This window comes from Notolepis coatsorum, assembly GCF_963971535.1.
Source record: "Notolepis coatsorum genome assembly, chromosome: 6".
NCBI classification, from domain to species: domain Eukaryota; kingdom Metazoa; phylum Chordata; class Actinopteri; order Aulopiformes; family Paralepididae; genus Notolepis; species Notolepis coatsorum.
The window spans coordinates 151,977,499-152,000,324 of NC_140170.1; the positions used below are offsets into that span (position 1 = coordinate 151,977,499).

At 41.8% G+C, this 22,826-nt stretch overlaps 2 protein-coding genes across 2 annotated transcripts in view; both read right to left on the bottom strand.

The window, feature by feature from the left end:
- The window catches only part of sfmbt1 (Scm like with four mbt domains 1), a 64,187-nt gene extending 47,126 nt beyond the window's left edge, over window positions 1–17,061 (bottom strand). The window contains exons 1-7 of the mRNA XM_084316659.1: window positions 16,979–17,061; window positions 11,251–11,308; window positions 10,976–11,070; window positions 9,310–9,553; window positions 9,068–9,156; window positions 546–798; window positions 122–219 (exon numbers count right to left, since the gene is read on the bottom strand). Coding sequence (XP_084172785.1) covers window positions 122–219; window positions 546–798; window positions 9,068–9,156; window positions 9,310–9,553; window positions 10,976–11,070; window positions 11,251–11,275 — 804 coding nt within the window. The 5' untranslated portion in view covers window positions 11,276–11,308; window positions 16,979–17,061. The remainder of the gene's footprint in view (window positions 1–121; window positions 220–545; window positions 799–9,067; window positions 9,157–9,309; window positions 9,554–10,975; window positions 11,071–11,250; window positions 11,309–16,978) is intronic.
- Window positions 17,062–18,639: 1,578 nt separating this feature from the next.
- Window positions 18,640–22,826, bottom strand: part of LOC311230790 (protein kinase C delta type-like) — a 72,541-nt gene continuing 68,354 nt past the window's right edge. The window contains exon 17 of the mRNA XM_084317160.1: window positions 18,640–21,578. Within this exon, the coding sequence (XP_084173286.1) occupies window positions 21,420–21,578 (159 nt within the window). The 3' untranslated portion in view covers window positions 18,640–21,419. The remainder of the gene's footprint in view (window positions 21,579–22,826) is intronic.

Here is a 22,826-nt window from a genome sequence, read left to right on the forward strand (position 1 = left end):
AGGAGGAGATGATGAAGAGAGTGTGCGGCTGTATAGAGTTGGACGAGCCATGCGCGGGAAGCGTTGTATTACTGTACCCAGAACACCCGCTGCCAGCATTAGCAGTAACTCTATAGCCTACCTTGCCGAACTCCTCCATCAGAGCGCTGTCTGCCGGCAGCTCACTGAGCCTCTGCCTCACCTCCTCCCACTCCTGTTCCGTCCGCAGGGAGAGCAGCTCTGAAGACAGAAAACACACACAGACGAGCTGAAGTAGTAGAACACCATCCCCTGCTGACTGGAGTGTATTCGTGTAATTTGAACATCAGAGGGACATTCAATAATACTTGAAATAAGAATATGATTCCGATTCTATTCCACCACAATATTCTCACTGGTTGGATGGTTAAATTATTTTCAAGCACTTCTATCTGATGTGATGGGGGAGGGGGAGGGGGGTACACCTGCTCCGAGCAGTATAACTCTTTTATATACAGTAACTGTTTTTCTTTCTTTTTTTTAAAGCTTTTCGTGGATAAATCTAAACCCATAGTGGTGCTGCTGACCTGCCGGGGGCCTGAGGGTGCAGCCGTGCTCCTTGGCCCACCCGGGTGGGTGGAGGCGCGGGTGGAGGTAGTACAGCCAGAGGGTGGAGGGCGCGTCCGAGAGGACCTCGGTTCCCGCCAGCCGCAGCTTCAGCCTCCCGCCCACATTCTCCTCCACCTCGGCGGCCCAGGCCAGCCCTGGGTCAGTACCGTCCTGCAGCTCCATACTGCAACCCGCACCCAGGAGCTCCACTGGGTCAGAACCACGCTGGGGCTGGGAGGAGGAGGGAAGAAGACACACACACAGCAGGCAATGAGTTTCTAAACAGGAAGAAAGACTGTCAGGTTTTAAACTGTTTAAACGGTCATTCAGAACTGCACTATTATTTTACACTTCTATTTTACTAACTATTTTATTGCACTTCACTATTGCACTATTTTACTCTGTCTACTCTATTTTTCTCTTTTATTACAGTCTTATTTTTAAATTGTCTACATTGTGTGTGATGATCAAGCCGTAAACAAAGAGACCTATTGGGATGTTATATCTTGGGCCCTATTCCCCATACCTGGTTCAACTAAGTCGATCAAAAGTCCCATTATCCAGATTCAATTAACGGGATGTTTGAATCCAGGCTTTCCCTGTTCCTCGAACGCTGATTCAGTCACGTTAATTCTAACCAGACTTGATACTCAGGATAATTGCGCGTGGCCGCCTCACCTGAAAAGACAGCAGGTGTCGATCGCAGAAATCCTGATTTTCTAACGGCATTGATTGATTGATTGATTTAAAACTTTATTAACAGATTGCAAAATGGGTACAATACAGTACGGCTCAATAGCCTCGCCGACAAGTTAAATGCATAATCTATAGGCTAATTTTAAATCCCTTATTACCCCAATCAATCAGATTATATTTCTTTAAATGTGCCTGCTGGCAGTAGGCTTAATGGTATGAATAATCGAATGAGATCTTGCTAGCGAAAATAATTAGTTAAAATTCTCTTTCAGAATAAGTAGTATAAGTAATAAGTAAGTATAATGTGCTTAGGTATCATGTAGCCTACTATATAAATACATGGTTCCCAAAGTTTTCAAGGCGTGACTCCCGAAATAACGTGTCAGAGAGGGAGTTGGAGGCTATATATACAGTTTCACTATTAATCAGGTTTTAATCTGTTTCGGACATCATCCATACATGCATTGAATTTATTAACCTTTGGTTTATACCAGTCATGTGCATCACCCTCTTGTTCATTATCAGATAACAGTGCTTGAACAGATAAATGCATTTTCTCAAATTCATTCTACAAAACGTCAAAGGCTTGCAATTGCTCATTAATTTTATCAAGTCACGTCATCAAATCCGTAAAACAGCACATCTCAGACATTTTAAACCCAGTTACAATATCACAATAACGTGTGAGTGACAGTGATGCAATTCAACAATCCACAGATTCAGATTCCTCGTAATTCATATCCACAATCCACGCATAAAGACAGTTAAATTTATGCTTGAATGAAACACAATTTGAGCGCTCCGCCGCAGATACATCCACAGCGAAGAATATGAAACTAATCAGAGCCAAACTCCCGAATCCCGATAGGTTTCATTCATTAAAAATATCCCAGCGGGATTCACATTTGCAATGCTCCGCCTTATTAAAATAACTACATAGTGTGTGTCGCGATAGCGAGCGCCGTATCCGTATAACTATGACGTGCATTATTTAGGACAAAGTAAATTCATAGGCTGAATATGATATATATTATTTTACATTTCAAAAGCCCCCTCTAGAAGAACGAAGCACAAAAACATAATTCAGAATGGTATAATGGGATCTAGACTGTGAGGATTATTTCAGGAAGCGAGCTGGGATTTCTTTGCAAGGGTGTGGCCATGATTTATCCAGCTAACTGAACTAAACTCTGCCCTCGACCAGGTTCAAACTTTTTGATCTGTTGTCATAGCGATTTAGAAAATCCGACGTCGGGGAACGGAAAGGTCTGGCTTAAGTCAAGCTATGCTGAAAATTATCCGACTAACTCAGTTAGCCAGGTACGAGGAACAGGGCCCTGGTGTGAAAAACTGTGTGATTTAATGTTATGTTCTATTTTGCTCGTTTTATACTTATTTTATGTCTGCACTTTATGTATTGCTTTATGTATCTGCCAATATTGTGCAAATTTTTTGCCTGTCTATTTTTGCTGCTGTGAAGCACTTTGAGCTGCAATTCTTGTATGAAAGGTGCTATGCAAATAAAGTTTATTATTATTAATTATTATTACTGGGAGAAAATGTGTTGCATGACTAAAGCCATCTATACACAGTGCACTTATAGTGTGTGTGTGTGTGTGTGTAGTGATGGGAATAACGGCGCTATAAGTAATGGCGTTACTAACGGCATTAGTTTATTCAGTAACGAGTAATCTAACGGATTACTCTTCCAATCTTAATAACGCCGTTAGCGTTACTGCAAAGAAATGCGGCGCGTTACTATGAATGAACCTGTTTCTTTTATCAGACAGATCTCTGCGCCGAGAGGCAATAATATGTTCTTCCTTGTTTAGTGGGCAGTGCGCGAGCCAAGCATACATGCTGACGATTGGCTGAGGTTGAATAAAATGTCATGGTAAGCCAATCAGAGGTGGAGGTGGGCGGGTGTCTAAAGCATCCAGAGTCTGACACACAGCGCGACAAGACAAGCGATCACTGATCAGTCAGCATGAGACCGCGGTCCGTGTAGTGTACGTTTTGAGCCCAAATAATCCAAAACGAATCCAACGAACAACACAAGCCGAGCGACTCAGTCAACATGAGACCGCGGGTCCATGAGCGTTTTGTGTTCACTCTTTGCAGCGCAGGGCACTGAGTGGCTCTACTGCAGTGCCGACAGCCTTATCAACAGTGCTGCACTTCCTGGTTTAATAGCACAGGCTTCAGGTGCTCAGAGATATAGTATGTCATGCATGTCTTAAATGTCATGATTAGATTAGTTTAGATGATTCGATTAGATTCTTATATCTGTATGTTGTGTATGTCATTGATTGATTGATTGAAAAGTTTATTAACAGATTGCAGAATGGGTACAGTACAGTACAGCTCAATACATACAATTGTTAAGGGGATGCAGACCAGAGAAAGACTTTCGTCATAAATGTCATGAATTGAAAATGGGGGACCCTGATGTAAACAAGACGAAACTCTTTCTCTGGTCTGCATCCCCTTAACAATTGTGTGTATTGAGCCGTACTGTATTGTACCCATTCTGCAATCTGTTAATTAAAATGTTCAATCAATCAGTATATATTTGTTATTTATTTTTGCTTAACAAGCATAATTTAATGTTGCCCAGTTGTGGCCTGTTGAGGGGCAATGCATATCAAAAGTTCCAAAACATCTATTCTGTTTGTATTTGTATGATCCACTATATAAACATAGTAATTATAATATCTACATACATAGCATTTGATTGGAGGCTAGTCTCACTTTGTCCCACAGCAACATTAAAATAGTTTAGATTTGTGTATGTTGTTTATGTAAAAAAAAATCTTGAAAGTAACGCAATAGTTACTTTCTGAAGTAACTAGTTACTTTTATAATTTGTAACTGAGTAAGTAATTTAGTTACTTTTTGGGAGAAGTAACTAGTAACTGTAACTAGTTACTTTTTTAAAGTAACTTGCCCAACACTGGCGGTGATTGATTGAATGATAATTGTATTAACAGATTGCAGAATGGGTACAATACAGTACTACACAATTGTTAAGGGGATGCAGACCAGGGCCCTGTTCCTCGTACCTGGCTAACTGAGTTAGCCGGATGATTTTCAGGACAACTTGACTTAAACTAGACCTTTCGGTTCCCTGACGTGTGATTTTCTAAATCACTATGGCAACAGATCAAAAAGTTTGAACCTGGTAGAGGGCAGGGTTTAGTTCAGTTAGTGTGAGGTTTTTGTCCGCTGCTCACCTACTCGCTCTGTTCCTTTAAGCCTACTCGCTCTGTTCCTTTAAGTTTTCAGTTAATTAATTGCATTCTCCTCTTCACACGCTTCTTCCTGTAGACGCCGTTTGATTGGTGCTTCCCCAACCACACGCTTGTCAATCTCATCCCGCAGCTGTCACAGCTTGTCATTAAGCATTCCTTTTGATTATATATACCCTGATTCCCCATCAAGTGTTGTTGGATCGTTTTGATATATTCTCTGCATTTGCCGTTCCTTCCGTTGCCTGCTGTTCCCTGTGCTTTGCCTCCCAGGACTCTCAAGAAGTATTCCGCTTGGACAACCCGTTCCCCGTAACGACGCGCTCGCCCTGTTTGATCTGCTCTCTTTACGCACAGCGCCTGGGTGAGTTTTGCAAGACAGTCTTTTGACCCTATCATTTTTCGTGTGTGTAAACACTGAAGAGATCCTGCTTTTTGTTCAGTCTGTCTCTCACCCTGTGCCTGTTTTTTGGATTGTTCATTGGGATTTATTATTGTTTGAACTTTGCTCACTGTGTGTATTCACACCGAAGATATTATCACTTGGATTATTATTGGGACATCGCTCACTGTGTGTATTCGCACCGAAGATTCTATCACTTGGATTGTTGTTGGGACATTGCTCACAGTGTGTATTTACACCGAAGATTCAGTCACTTGGATTATCTGTTTGGGACAAGTCACTTCACCTGTCACCTGTCTGTTCCCAACTGTACTCTGAGCTAACCCGCTCTCTCTCTCTCCCTGTCCCGCTACCACCTCGGAGTACTGCCGAGAGGATTCTGCAGAGCGGCTCTGACGTCACTGTCAGATTCCTCAGACGAACCTCCCCGGGAGAAGCTGCAGAGCAGCAACATTCCTCAAATGCTTGTATCCCAGTCTTTGTCTGTTTTCAACCAAGTTCTTGCTGCTATTCTGTGAAATAAAACAAGCCCTAGTTTTTGGCTAACTCTGAAACTACTCTCTCTGTGTCGTTAGCGTTTGGGGTCGGTGTCAAACCATAACAGTTAGCTCGATAACCTGCATGGCCACACCCTCGCAAAGAAATGCCAGCTCCCTTCCTGAAATAATTATCACAGTCTAGATCCCATTATACCATTCTGAATTATGTTTTTGTGCTTCGTTTTTCTAGAGGGAGCTTTTGAAATGTAAAATAATATACCTAAAATGCTAATAATAAATTTACTTTGTCCTAAATAATGCACGTCATATATACGGCGCTCGCGAGGTGCGATATATAATGTGGTTATTTTAATAACGTCGGAGCATTGCAAATGTGAATCTCGCGGGATGTTTTTAATGAATGAAACCTATATGGCGTTTGGCTCCGATTAGTTTCATATTCTCGGCTGTGGATGTATTTTCGCCCGGATTGTGTTTCATTCAAGCATAAATTGAAGCGTCTTCATGCGTGGATTGTGGATATGAATTATGACTAATCTGAATATGTGGATTGTTGACTGTTGTATCACTGTCACTCACACGTTATTGTGATATTGTAACTGGGATTAAAATGTTTGAGGAGATGCGCTGTTTGATTTGATGACGTGGACGTGACTTGAGAAAATTAATGAGCAATTGCAAGCCTTTGACGTTTTGATGATTGAATGAATTTGAGAAAATGCATTTATCTGTTCAAGCACTGTTAGTGTTGTTATCTGATGATGAACAAGAAGGTGATTAACATGACTGGTGTCACTGGTATAAAGCAAAGGTTAATAAATTCAATGCATCATGTATGGATGATGTCCCAAACAGATTAAAACCTGATTAATAGTGAAACTATGTATAGCCTCCCTCCAAGCCTCTCTGACACGTTATTTCGGGGGTCGCGCCTTGAAAACTTTGGGAACCATGTATTTATATAGTACATGATACCTAAGCACATACAGTACAGATATCCTCATAAGTATCTATTAATTCGTATCAATTAGATACTCTTTGGGCTGTTTTTGTCTACTTATTCTGAAAGAGTTTAACTAATTATTTTGGCTAGCAAGATCTCATTCGATTATTCATTCCATTAAGCCTACTGCCAGCAGGCACATTTAAAGAAATATAATCTGATTGATTAGGGTAATGAGGGACTTAACATTAGCCTATGGATTATGCATTTAACTTGTCGGCGAGGCTATTGAGCCGTACTGTATTGTGCATTCTGCAATCTGTTAATAAAATTTTCAATCAATACAATCAATCAATGTCGTTCAGGATTTCTGCAATCGACACCTGCTGTCTTTTCAGGTAAGGCGCCGCGCGAAATTATCCTGAGTATCAAGTCTGGTTCGAATTAACGAGACTGAATCAGCGTTCGAGGAACAGGGAAAGCCTGGATTCAAACATCGGGTTAATTGAATCTGGATAATGGGACTCTTGATCGACTTAGTTGAACCAGGTACGGGGAATAGGGCCCAGAGAAAGACTTTCGTCTAGTTTACATCAGGATCCCCCATTTTTAAGGGTGCAATTAGCACCGTGCAATCCATTCTTTGTGGATCTAGCCGTAAGTGTGCTAGCAGAGCTAGTCTCCAGTCGCGAGTCACGGTGCATGTGTGCAGTGTTTTGTCCACCAAAAAATAGAAAAGAAACTAGCAGAGCCAGAACTGTTCAACTCCCCTGCAGGGCCCTCATTCATCAATGTGTGCGTAGAACATGTTCTATTTCCACACGTAAGCACAGAATGTAGAACCAGTGTACGCACAGGGAAGTCGGGATTCATCACACGTGCGTACGCAGGCTCTACGCACACCTGTCATGATGAATATGACTTTGATCCTACGTTTGAGCTCGTGCACTGTTTTAAGTATTTGCATACCAGAAACGCCCCGATTAACCATATACGGTAATGGAATACACCCATGAAATGTGGAAAAATGGACTAAGCCGAGGGAAGCGTGTCATGAGACAGGCTGACAGACGTGTACACTTACAGTGATGTCGGATATGATATCTATTAACCATTGCTGCCTGGGCAGCGCAAACACTAATAAATACCGCGCTGGAATATGACTGCCTTTTCCCGTGTTGTTTGATTAATACCCAGGGATTAAAGTTCTCCTCAATTTTATTCCAAATCGCGATGGATCTCCCGTCAATTTTCTACCTGCTGCATATGATTTCTAGAGGCATACTACAATCTATTTTGATGTCAGTATTGGGTAGCCTATATAAACAATAATAGAGAGCATATACAAGAACAATGAATCTCACTGCATGTATGATGTAGCCTGCCTTTCAATACATGAACTTGAATTCCATCATGTTTGTGTGCGGGACTCACAAGGCTGTTGTCACAATGGGTGGTACCGGTACAGTAATAATTACAGTCCACACAATATCACGATCCATGCCATAGCCTATGTTCTATTAGGACATGATCTGTGACGACAAATGTTCTAGAATGTTTGAAGATATCATACTCTGACAGCATGCCTATGACCAACAAAAACGCGAACTTGAATCCCATCATATACATAGTCTGTCCACTATCTGGTGTCATTGCAATGCGTTTTCTATTCTTTCTTATACAGTAAAAAGGGGGAAGAACACTATATTCATATGACTTGTATTCTGCTTACAGCTTCGAAATTCCACTTGTTTCGTATAACGTAAAGCCTTTTAAATATAATCAAAACGTTCCCGTGTTTCTGCGGTCTGCGCAAAATAATAACGAGTTGAGCTTTATGATTTATGATGAATTGAAAATGGGGGACCCTGATGTAAACAAGACGAAAGTTGGTCTGCATCCCCAATTAACAATTGTATGTACTGAGCTGTACTGTACTGTACCCATTCTGCAATCTGTTAATAAACTTTTCAATCAATCAATCAATCAATCAAGCTACGCGGAGCGCAGTCAGTCAGTAGCCTACACCCCGTATATTCCGATAACGCTATATAAACCATGCTGCATTCATTCTGAGAGAAAGATCTATTATTCCAAATGCTATTTATAGGGTTTTGACCATAATTACACTACTGTTGCTATTTTACAATGAACTATAATGAACTACGGTTCGTACAGAACATGCCAGTGTTATTATGCACAGAAGCTCATTTCCTTGTTGTAATAATATATTCTACCACTGGGCGCCAGGTACGCCTGGTCTGACCTGTGCGTAGATGTAAGCACGGAGTCAAGTTCAAATCGAAATTGATGAATCCCACTCTTTGCTTAGAAATGATTGTACGCACAGGGTAAGCACAGATCTGTGCGTAGAACACGTTGATGAATGAGGGCCCTGGAGTGGTGGAGGAGAAGCACTAGGACTAGGAGCAAACCTGTGGCTCAAATAATTGTTCACAACTGGTTCCTGGAGTGAATTTGCTTCCAACAGCATCCCAGTCTGCAGTAAATAAAAGCACTCGGGTCAATATAACAGTTTAGAACATAAACATAAAGACGGTGCTTCCGAGCACAGAGTGAGATTTCTGCCTCCCCTGTTCCTGGTTCCATCCCGTTAAAGTGAGCTCCACCCTGCCCCTCCATTCACCCCCCCTGCCCCTCCCAGCCCATCCTTCACCCCCCGCTGCCCCTCCCTGTCCCCCCATCTCACCCCTTCCAGTAGCTTGGCAGGTGCGCTGCTCTCCTCAGTCAGGACTTTCTCCAGCAACGCTTCCCAGTCCTGGTGCTTCTCACGAACACCTGGGGGCAAAGAAAAAGACACACAACTTGTATTTAGAAAAGTAAACACAAAGTAAATTTGACCTTAAGACATTAATAATACATCGTTCAATGTTTTATTCACTGTAACCCCCACACAGAGACCCTCCCTCTTCTCCCCAGACGCTGCCTCACCCTCTGGGGCCCTCATGGCCTTGCCGTGCTGCCGGCTCCAGCCCAGAGGATGGAGGTCTGCTGTCATGATGTCACACCAGAAGTCGGCGCGGCGCTCGTCCTGGTAACCCTCGTAGCGCAACAGCAGCAACTGGCCGCAGGTGGTGATGATGGTGGCCACCCAGTACGAGCCGTCGGCCTCCGACCGCGTGCACACCTCCAGCTTCATGCCCGGCATCAGGCCCGTCTGTAAGCCCTGGTCCACCTGAGAGAGAGCGAGAGACTGCTTGTCCAAATGCTGTGTAGTGTCCTCTGATCAGATACGCTGATCTAAGTGTAATGGATGAGGCAATTTTTTCTACAACATCAGTATATTGAAAATGTCTACCCGGTTTGACCCAGTAGTCGATGGAAAAATACTCATATACTCAATACAACATTAAGTGATGGTAAAATTTACAGATCGTGAAAAACAACATTATTGTGCATTTACATTTAGATTTAGTAATTTAGCTGATTACTAATTTATCCAAAGTACAACAGGTCAGCAGGAAGGGTACAACTCTGGGAGCTAAAGGTTAAGTAACATTGTTCATAAACAGTGTCGAACTTGCGTGCTACAGTCTCGAGTGCATAGTAGTATAGACATACTAGCATAGTAGGTAGTAATATAGACACGGTAGATTACTTAGTAGTAAAGTAAAGTGCACATCTCTCTCCGTTCCTCGCCCTGCCTGGCGAGCCACCAATTCTGTGGATTCACTGGCTGGAATCTTTCGACACGTTCATAATAGCCGTCGGGCTAGCCGATGCTAACAACGTGAGGAAGAGAGCCCTGCTAAGAGTGTATTAAATGCACCTAATTATGGGGATTGTATCACACTGCTGCTCCGGCGGATTGTTTTTTGTCAACGACGACAGCAGGCGGGTGATTCAGTCCACCATTATGTAGCTGACCTACACGTATTCCAAATAATTACTGGTCATGGTTATTTTTAGTCTTGCAATTTTAAAGACCTTTTTGACGCTGAAATTCGAATTCGTCTACAATTCTGCAACGAATATCGAATTCGTTAAAGCGACAGCCCTAGTGTGTTTGAGGACGGTCACGTGGTGTGTTTGTGGACGGTCACGTGGTGTGTTTGTGGACGGTCACGTGGTGTGTTTGAGGACGGGTCACATGGTGTGTTTGTGGACGGTCACGTGGTGTGTTTGTGGATGGTCACTTGGTGTGTTTGAGGACAGGTCACGTGGTGTGTTTGTGGACGGTCACGTGGTGTGTTTGAGGACAGGTCACATGGTGTGTTTGTGGACGGTCACGTGGTGTGTTTGAGGACAGGTCACATGGTGTGTTTGTGGATGGTCACGTGGTGTGTTTGAGGACGGGTCACTTGGTGTGTTTGTGGACAGGTCACGTGGTGTGTTTGAGGACGGGTCACATGGTGTGTTTGAGGACGGGTCACATGGTGTGTTTGTGGACGGTCACCTGGTGTGTTTGTGGACGGTCACCTGGTGTGTTTGTGGACGGTCACGTGGTGTGTTTGAGGACGGGTCACATGGTGTGTTTGAGGACGGGTCACATGGTGTGTTTGTGGACGGTCACCTGGTGTGTTTGTGGACGGTCATGTGGTGTGTTTGTGGACGGTCATGTGGTGTGTTTGTGGGCGGTCACGTGGTGGGTACTCACATGTTTGAAGGCGTGATGGGGCACAGACACGGCTCCGTTCTCCTCCAGATAGTCATCCCAGTTAAAGTCTGAGACCTCCTGACCAGAGTCCCCCCCTGGAAAACACAAACACAAGTTAATAACTCAAGTCCCTGAAAAACACAAACACAAGTTAATAACTTTGTACTCCAGTGTTTTACTTTGGGTAGTCTATTTTGAAGTGCTCTGGTGAAAAGCTTACAAGTTAATAACTGTTTGTGTGCTTTTTTCATGAGGTACAGTAGGCTAGGTCTTACCGGACTCCAGAGATTCGTGACTCATGTTGGCGCCCCCTGCAGGCCAAGTCTGGCCGCCCTGAGAGCAGGAAGAGAGGCAGGGGCTGAATGAGCATTGATCCAGCTCTCGGACTACAGAACACAGAATGTTTGGGTCCGATAACTAGGGTGGGATAATTAACGACAGATCTGCTGATAATTCTTTTTGCAGTAGCACATCATTACTCAACATGAATGACCATTGATCATTAACACTCTAGACTAAACTCTAGTCTAGTCTACAGAATCATAAACACCTTATTGACAGAATTAAAGAACAAGAATTGCAATCGCAAAGTCAGCAACAACTAAAAGACACAACACATAATGGTACAATGACAACAGGACCTCACAGCACAAATAATAAGACAACAGACTATACATGATGTCACAGACACACACATGCATTTAGTATTATGTGAATCTGTGTTATGAGTGTGGCATACAGTATGGCTTGAGCTGTGAAATGGAAGTGAGTGTCCATAGCATAACTATAAAACACTTTCATAGCAAAGAACACTGAGATTTTGTTTCGATATATTTGCGAGGCCAGCATCAGCTGAATATTTATTTGGCCGTTTCTTTATCAGCGCCTACTTGAATACAATCTAAACAGGGGGATCAGAGACGCTGACAGTTGGCTTGAATGTGTAAGTCTATAAAGCGGGAGCTTCACAACTGTGACTGGTAAAAGATTACGAGTCTGTCTCTCTAGACAGGAGAGTAGTTGTGTGTAGGAGGAATTAACAACAGCATATAAAAAGTACAAAGATAATGAATTCATATTTTGAGCGGGAACATTATGAATTTGAATGGGCCTAATTATATAAAACTTGGCCACAGTAGCACACAATCTACCATCAGGGCCAAAGTTGAGTGAATTGGCATTTGGTCAGATTCCGAAGCCACACAGCAATTCCAAAATCAAATTTTGTTTTTGACTAAACCGCCAGGAAATCGCCTGCATTAACATTCAGTTAGCATATAAAGTATAGCAGCAAATACAATTGTAGCCTATATTACGACACAGTTCTTATTCGTCATGGGGAACGCCACCTATTGTAAGGATTGACATGTTATTCCTGTGCTCCACAACAGTCGAGTCAATATTTGCGAACATACATCACTCACTGCTGAAGCTAGAAACCAGAGAGAGAATCCTTCAATTTGTGATGTCACTGTATTTAAAATATGAGGCTGCTCCTGAAGGGCACAGCATTTTTGAGCCCAACAAAAATGTGTGAGCTTTGTTTGTGTGAGCTCATATACAACCAAACGAGGCTTAGCCTAAACGATTCAGACCTGTTAGCGATAATAGAATATGAGCCTTGTTGGGGCATTAGGGCTTAACTTAGTACCCCATTGTCTCTGAAGCAGGCAGCCTCAGCAGCCCTCTAGGAGAATATTGCACCTTAAGGAGGAGCAAACATAAGGCTATTGGACCCCATTCTGGAACCACAAGCAAGGAAAAGGCGCGGTTGGAATTAATCCGGGAGGCTAGCCTTATAGTGAAAAACATATAGGCCTAGGATTAGGCTACACCTCTATGGTAAACCATAGATGGACAAACTCAATGGTTTAATGGCAACGCAAAAACTAAGCAGGTGACTGGGACCATACACCTACTATGGTATGCAACTACAGAACCATATTACACCATACTATTACTAATCGTATGCAACTACAGAACTATATTACACACCATACTATTACTAGTGGTATGCAACTACAGAACTATATTACACACACCAAACACCATACTATTACTACCCGTAATCGTATGCAACTACAGAACTATATTACACACACCGACCATACTATTACTAATCGTATGCAATTACAGAACCATATTACACCATACTATTACTAATCGTATGCAACTACAGAACCATATTACACCATACTATTACTAATCGTCTACAACTACAGAACCATATTACACCATACTATTACTAATCGTCTACAACTACAGAACCATATTACACCATACTATTACTAATCGTATGCAACTACAGAACCATACTATTACTAATCGTATGCAACTACAGCACCATACACCATACTATTACTAATCGTATGCAACTACAGAACCATATTACACCAACACCATACTACTATTACTAATCGTATTTCCATATTACACCATAATATTACTAATTGTATGCAATGCAAACCATATTACACCATAATATTACTATTCGTATGAAACTACAGAACCATATTACACCATACTATTACTAATCGTCTACAACTACAGAACTATATTACACCATACTATTACTAATCGTATGCAACTACAGAACTATATTACACCATACTATTACTAATCGTATGCAACTACAGAACTATATTACACCATACTATTACTAATCGTCTACAACTACAGAACTATATTACACCATACTATTACTAATCGTCTACAACTACAGAACTATATTACACCATACTATTACTAATCGTCTACAACTACAGAACCATATTACACCATACTATTACTAATCGTATGCAACTACAGAACTATATTACACCATACTATTACTAATCGTATGCAACTACAGAACCATATTACCATACTATTACTAATCGTATGCAACTACAGAACCATATTACACCATAATATTACTAATAATCGTATGCAACTACAGAACCATATTACACCATTTATTTTGGGGAAAGAAACCCCTGACCAGGTTTTTGGATTTTTCTCCACATACTGTCACATTGTCCCTGTTAAAAACATGAAAGCACATTCACTCCAATGTCGGACACGTCCACATCCCCCCCTCCCACCGTTAACAGCAGCAGAGGGAGATGGTATTCATCAAGTGTCTACGAGGGAGAGTTAGGGGCGACAATAGTGGTGATAGTGGTGGATGGGATGCTGAGGAGAGCAGCTCTGTCACGGCTGTTCCTTTCAGACAAGCTGTCAGACACGTCTTTGTCACATCTTGACGTCTCTATTAAAGCCTGAGCTGCCATCAGACTGCCGTACCCCTGACCAGCGGCCGTCTGCCATGACCCCCGCACTCCAGCCACAAAGCCCCCCGCGCCCTGCCCCAGACCCTCGCCCTCTCTCACCCCCTCTGCCTCCAAAACACACACACGCACAAATATCCACACACACACACACACACACACACACACACACACACACATACACACACAGAGGGCCCAGAAGGCCTCATTGTTCAGGGGTCACAGTCCTGACATGGGAGCAGATGAAAAGAGCAGCAGAGTTCTTTTGAATGGGAGGAACCTTTAAGTTAGGAGCCTGTTTGCCACCCGATGCTGAGCTCTTATATTTTCTGGGTTTCTGACAAGATGATTGGATTTTCAACCGATTCCCTTTTCCTCTTCTACATTTACATTTAGTCATTTAGCTGAACACTTTTATCCAAAGCAACTTACAAATTGTGTACAACAAGTCAGCAGGAAGGGTACAACTTTGGCAGCTAAAGTAACATTGTTCATCAAACAGTGTCGGACTTGAGTGCTACAGACGTGAGTGTATAATTAGGTAGTAAAATAAATCTTCTAGAGGTCGTTTACCCACAATCCCTCCCGACTCTCCTCTACCTCCACTTACTTTTTTTATGCGCTACATGAACCACGTTAAACTAAAAGAAGACATCTTGAATTAACAAACGCTATGGGGTTACTGGTTGATGTGTGTTATGGGGCTACTGGTTGATATGTGTTATGGGGCTACTGGTTGATATGTGTTATTATGGGGCCACTGGGGCTACTGGTTGATGTGTGTTATCTGGCTACTGGTTGGAGTTTTCCATACACAGACTTGTATGTTTAAGTTATTGGAAAAGTAATTTGGTTGTGGAGGTCAGTAAACTCTGTGTAGAGCTCCTTGTCCAACTCAGCCTGCCGCCACTACAAATAACCTGACAACCTGTGGGGAACTGTGATGCGTTTATTGTTTTCCACTTATTTTATCTTTATTCTTATCTTTTCAGATTGCTTTCTGGGATTTCCTTTGCTGCAAAAGTGGTTCCTTATTGTACCACTAAACCCCAACATATAGGCCGGCCTTGTACAGACAGGAAGACAAGCAACTTCCCTAATTTCACATATGTGGACAGACTAGCAACTGTCTGTCTGTCTGTCTGTCTGTTACTAATGTTACAGACACTGACTGGACCTGCAAGAGAAAGGCCTAATGTGCACCACAACAACATGTGCACGTATGCATGTGTGCGGACAAACGTGCACATATGCACATACACACACACACACCCCAGATCTTCGTTGAATATTGCCTCCTCCCTAACAGTACTTATTGGATCATATTATGATTATCAGTACTTGCTATTGAGCACTTCCAAACAAGATGTTCAGAGGGCTCCCTAGTAGGCAGGAAATGCAAACTGACAAAATAAACAGCAAATTGGTGCAATTGAGCTTCTTTGTGACTTCATTATTAATTGAAAGTTGACATTCATAGATTATTAAAGTCTCAGGTTGAGAAATAGATACGTTTAAGTGTGGTCTCCATTACTGGGAACAGAAACGGCTTTTAAGTGACATGATAATGATGATTAATAATGATCATCATCATTATAATTATAATTATTATTGTTATCAATATTAGTCATTGTGGCCATAGAGTAACTATAGGAAGATCGGGGCTCCCAACAAAGGGTTTCATTGTAGCCCCAATGTCACATAGGAGGAATAACCCCATTGGCCTGCTGGCTGGGGTGTCTACTTCGCGCGTCAGTGGATGGCAACGTTAATCCTCAGCGCTGTCGAAACTGACCTGACAATTCTCTCAACTGGCCGCCCTTCTAAATTGAAAGCAAACGTGATGGTGAATGGTGATGCACACATCCTTGTTTTATTCACGAAGCACGCAGAAATAAAACTAATATCTCCGTTCAATTAGGCTACACAGGCAGCTTAGTTCATTGAAAAAGCGTTGCCATTTCATACGTCAATTGAAACAGTGTGCAGGATCACTCGAGTTGCACAATACTAGGGAAGTTGGAGCGAGCAGAACAATGTTATGCTTGCATGATGCAAAATGACAACATTCTCAGCATCACTCTACATGTCTGTCTTCCAAAGTAACGGCGAGTGAAAGGCATTTAGGGAGACAATGGAGTTTATTTACCCTATTTATTGAGAGACGCATACAACACGATTCGCCCTGTGCAACCTTTGTTATGCAAGACCTCGTCATCATATAAGAAATAAAATGATTTAGTCACAGAAGAATTGCTTCGGAATTATCAATAAAAGCATTGAATGGTCGCTTCTTCTACTGACTAACCGCAGTATTCGGCTAACCTATGGGCCGTTAACGCAACGGCTTTGCGGAGACTGTCGCGCCGACGTTCTAACTTTCACACGGGTGCTGCAACAACACTCAAGAGAAAAACACCCAAGCTCAATAAAGACACAATTAAACCGTTGACTTTAAAGACGCGGTGCCCAATACTAAATGTGTGGCATGGTGGGGCTGATCGGGACGCGGCACATGCGATATAAACGCCGCTGTGTGACCAAGTCAAGTTACTGAGACGTCACGGCTTGAGCGGTAGCGCTAGCAAGCAGTAATAATAAGGCTGAGCCAGAGTCATCTTTTATAGAGCCGGGAAAAAAGCCAAACAGAGCGCCAAAATGCACAATACCACACGGAGATGGTGACAAACTAAATATAGCATGTGAATATTAGGTGACAAAATTCGCCTCTTACCGGTAAATAGTTTTTCAAGTCGTTTTTTTAGATGCCGTTTCTGTCCGCCTGGTCGTTCACACGACCTCATTCCAATATGAGGCACAGACCGCCACTGCGCATGTTCTGCCGCCTGTAGTGTTCTAGACCCGGGCGGCGCGGCGGCGCTGAACGTGGATATGACTTCCATCTTCACACAATACAATATCTTATGACAGACATCTCCTAAATCAAACCCAACATGTGCAAAATGCTCAAACAAAATGGGAACTAATGTTTACTTTACAGGCTACCGTGTGTTATTTTAAAATGGGTGTCCTAAATGTGTAGTAGTACTAGTAGGTTAGGCTATTTTGTCAAATCCCCCGTGGATTCAACACTTTGTTAACGGTTGAACTGGGGGATAGATGATGATGGCACATATAATCGACCCACTTTCCGTAAGTGGCATATCTTTCAATGAAAATGTGATGTCGATTTATTGAACGAATCAAATTGATAAGAAACGCTTCGAGCTGCTTAATATTCCTTCATTGAGCTATTTGGTAAATGGCCGAAATAAAATGGACAATAAAGACATTAGATTAAGGATACCACCAGGCTACTTTTATTAAATCAATGTAATACACAATCATAATGGTTGAATATGGAATTACATTTCATTGCTGGGACTTGGACTTGGTAGATCATGCCGTTCAACATAAATCTTTTTATTTTTTTTTATAAACTGTTATAAATAGGCGTTATTTTTTTTTCTGAAATAGAATAGAGTATAGTCCCATCAACCAGTCTCCATGAAACGTATCCATTATTTGAAATAAATTCACTTCTTGTTTTGTAAAGCGTTTCCAACTAGAGCCTAAAGCCTAATCCGCTCGACGAAACAGGTTCTGCCGCTCACTTCGACGATGCTTGTGTTTAGCCTAATCCCCCACAATAGACCAATCCTCTGGATTCCATAACAATAGAATATCGATGTCCTGCATTCGTTGAGATAGAAATAATTCAATAAATGTAGACTATCACGGACAAGAAATGTGGCCCGTCTGTGGTCGGAACGATTAAATGAAAGGAAGGCAGATATTTAAATCCTCATTTCATCCAAAGTCATTTGTTCAATTGAGATTCTTCTGTATATAAGACTAAATTGTTTTATCGGGCAATATACTGAGTCTCTCTCTAGAGTTGGGTAAACAAAAACATCTATATTTGAAAAGCGACGGGGAAAAAAACGACTTGATTATTTTAATGCCAAGCATTTTTTATAAAGGTCTACAACTTTAAAAATGCATTGTGCAAAAAAAAAATTGGAAAGGCAAACAGCCTGCCTGCTTTCACAACAACTTGTATGTAGGCTGTGTTTTGCTGTTCCAAATGATGTTACTTTTCGCTCCTTGTTACCCCGATGCGATGTCGAAGTGGACAGAGGAGGATGACCGGAGGACGGTGCGCACTGCAGGAATGTCGAATCGCTGCTCTCCCACACAATAAACTGGGAGGTGCAATTGTGACACCTGGCCCCTAGATGGCAGTAAAGGTCTGATGCATGACCCGTTGAAACCCTTGTGAGATATAAATATCCAAATATCAGATGATAAGAGGATATGTTTTGCAGGCTAAATGCACAGGAGTGAAAGGTTACTGTAGTCCTTCACATACAGACTGGCCACCAAGAATTCAGTTAAAATCTTATTTATTTATTTATAGTCAGATGTAAAATATCAGTAAAAAAAAAAAGGAAAGAAAAGTAAGTTACATCCTTCACTCACCAACAGCTCAGATCAATATACATATTAATTTCCATATACAGTATTATTATTTTCATGTTAAAATGCCTACATTCAAGTAACATAACATTAATAGACCACTATGCATCTATCTTTATGTGTAAGGACCCCTCCCCTCCCACAGAGATATACAGTTTATCCTTCAATACAGAGGCTACATGTATAGTTTTAGTACCATATACCAATACAGTAATTCCTACAGTAGGCTATGCTGGACACACACCTGAGCCACTGTGGCAGAGAGAATATGAGAGGACAAAGAACGACTTGCTTCTACTATGCATCAGTGGTGCAGCAGAATCGCAACACGTATTGGATGAGTGGGTATGCTACTACCCATAAGGACATGATTCTTTGGGATGACAGCATCTTCAGTTTCTCAGACAGCGCAGGTAATCAGTTCAAACTTCATCTTGTAATGTAAACACATCAACATTGAATGGTTCATTATAAAACACTAAATATTGATTTGGGGAAAACCAGGTTCCCAACAGTAATATTGATGACTCAATTGACTCACATGGTGGCCATTTTGCTCTTGTGTCATGCTCAGGTTGGGATCTCTTTCCACCCTGTTCCCACCTAGCAATCTCAACCTGAGCATGACATGAGAGCAAAATGGCCGGCGTGTGAATATGGTCAACGGTTCCTGAATGAGCCTATTGATGATTGTATCCACAAACATGTTACCAATCTGTACATTATTCTGTCAATTGTATTCCATTATGAGTTTTCTATTTGTGCCAGTAATCATTCTGTAAGAGAAGGTGCCACAGTTTTAAGAATGGCAGCCGTCTCCTTGTGGAATCCAACTCTCCAACTTAAACCATCATTCAGGTCAGCATCTTTCTGAGGCACCAATATCTGACTGGGTCACGTGAAAGACTTACGCAGACTCTTGCACTGACACAGAATCAAAGTTCTAACATGATCACAAGCACAGTAGCACCGGCCCGCACACACCCACAAACACTATACATCAGACTGGCAAATCCGGGTACTTGGCGTTTTTTGGGGAAGGGCCTATACTTTTGGGTAAAACACAGACACTGTTCCTATTGACCACCATTATATTTGGCCTGTATGAAAACTGAACGCTTACGTTGTTTGGAAGGTTTGTTCTGTTTAGTGCATCATGTTAAGTCAAACAATGACTTTCCAACACTGGCCACCATTGAGTGTTCACACACCATTGTGAAAAGTTAGGTTTGATCCGTTTTCAGGTCTATTTCTCCAGTCAGCTGCAGGATATTTCATAATTTCTCTACCTGGACATTTAATATTAATTTATGAATCGCCACTATTCTATTGACTAATGACTATTTCTGGGCAACGATGGTCTTCAGTGTATTTTATATTAGTGTGTTTTGTCCTAAAGTTGTAGTTTATAAACAAACAAATCCCTGTTTATTCCCCCAGTTGTTTTCCCCTAAAAGGGGTGTGGTGGTGCGACCAAAACAGAGGCCTGGCGGTGAGACCAAAACAGAGGCGTGGGGATTCAAATTCAGCGCGATTGACGTATTGCCAGTCTGATGTATGGAGATAGATGGCATACAGTAGGTAAAACACACAAGACGTGTTGCCAAGAGGCAGAATGGATACCTGACAGGAGACGGTAAAACACAACTATCTACGCTGTGTGTGTCTGTGTATGAGTATGTGTATGCGTGTGTGTGTGTGTGTGTTGTGTCTCAGTGTTTCCTTTTTATTCATTCATTTAGAGAAAGGGGATTCAAGCAAATAAAATAATAATAATAAAATGTTAAGACTAAATCCCAATTTCCCCCCAAAAACACAAACAAAACTAGTGTTGTGAGGAGTGGTGGTTGTTGGGGGGGGGCAGGGGTTGACGTTGGGGACAGTTTAAAGTCCGACTGTTGAATGTCTTGTATCCTGGGGGCACTATGTCAAATGACAACTTGGTCTCAATAGGCTTTCCTGGATAAATAGCGGCCAAATGTTTACCATCAGTGTTTTCATTGCAATAAAAGTTTTTAGTTTACTCTTCCAAACCTAACTGGGCAAGTTGATGGAAAAAAACATTATTATTAACAGCCCAGTATCCAAATGAGACCAGTTCTAGAGCTACAACCTGCACTAGAAGCAGCACTGGGAGCGAGACAGGGATGGAACCAAATACACAATGAAAATATAGAGGAAACACTGACGGCTTGTGTGTGGGTGGGTGCGTGAAAGTGTGTGTGCACACATGTGCCTGTGTGTGTGTGTGTATATAACAACATAACCTACATATGGTGTGCTTATGCCTGTATATTACAATTTCAAGATATATTGCATGATTCATAGTGATTCAAGGTTTGATCACAAGAAAACAGAGAGAAACCATCATTGATTAAACCTCCAGCAGTGATGAATGTAACACTGGTCTCATCACTGAAGTTGTTCCCTCACGTTCCTGTGGGTTTTACTATTGGATAGTAAGACATTTGGATGTTGTCTTTAGACCTGGCATTCTTCCTTGTGTCCTTCTAATGTATCTCACCCTCACTAATCACAAAGGAATAGAGACGCCAAAATGTTACTAGAGATCTTTCTGAGGTGTTTTCATCCAGATGGAGTCAGATCAGAAGAGTTGAGGAAAGAAGGCAAAGGAAAGGAATGCCGTTTTGCAGTTTTGGGATGCGACGTGGTCCTGCGACGGCCATTTTGGCTCCTCATTTGTCCAGCATATGCTCCAGTTTGGGGTTGATGAAAGAGAAGCCAGAAAAGGCCGTCTGGTCCATGGAGTCTATCAGGTTCTTGTCGACCTTGGAGAGGCGGGGCTTCTCACTCAGGAACTCACGGTCAAAGTTGCTGCAGTCATTGGGGGCTTTCTGCGATTGACAGGACAGGGATGTCAGTTAAGAGAATGACAGGTTAGATTGATCACTAAACTGCACGTGTGCAATCTATTTACAACATTTCTGTACCTACCTGCACTTTTACATATCTGTAGATACTATATCTATTGATTGATTGATCATTTTATTAACAGATTGCAGAATGGGTACAATACAGTACGGCTCAATACACACAATTGTTAAGGGGATGCAGACCAGAGAAAGACTTTCATCTTGTTTACATCAGGGTCCCCCATTTTCAATTCATCATGACATTTATGACATACACGACATACAGATATACAGATATATATCATGACATTTATGACATACACGACATACAGTACTGTTACATCCAGACATTTATGACTACAAGATATACAAATATACAGTACTGTTTAGCAGAGATCCTAAAAGAAAATATATACATTCGAGGGGGAAGAAACTGTACATTAGGAGGGGGTTGGGGGGGTTTGGACATTTACGGGGGCCAGTTTTGAATAGCAGCCACCCGTAGGTGCTCTTTGAGGGTGGTTTTGAAGGTGGGTAGGGATTCACATTCTTTTATGGCTGTGTGTCGTAAATATCCCTTACCTACCCTTACTAGTTATGCTGCTGGCCAGTATGACTACTACCATAGTGTCTTTATACCTCACCATCACTGTACATATTAATAATACAACTCTGTACATACATCTGATTAGCACCACACTCAGTAGTACTCATTTGTATATTTTATACCCATTACTGTTACATCTGCACTCTGGTTGGATGTCAAACTTCTTGTCGTTGTACTGTACCTGTGCTGTATAATGGCAATACATATTAATCAAATTTTATTTACTCTAAATTGGCAGTCTTATAGAATGCATGGTAATTTGCAGCATGATCTTTACACTCTCACCAGTGCCCCACAGAGGTTTCCGTAGTGCAGTGGTTATCACATTCGCCTCACACGCTTCGACACCGGGTGGAAACATCCTATTCATTTTAAAATATTCCCTGGAGCAATAGATTCAAATCAGTACATTTTTAATACTCAAAAATACTTTTAATACTGGTCAATTAAATCAACTATTTAATGAATAGACTAAATCTATGACTACTAGTTGACTAAGAATTGCTTTAGTCAACAACAGTAGATAGTCCTATATTTCAATCCCTCGCTATTAAACACATAAAAACAAAAGACCAGTTCCTATTTTGTTTCAGTTGATTCTAAGTTGGTCAAAAATTGTTATA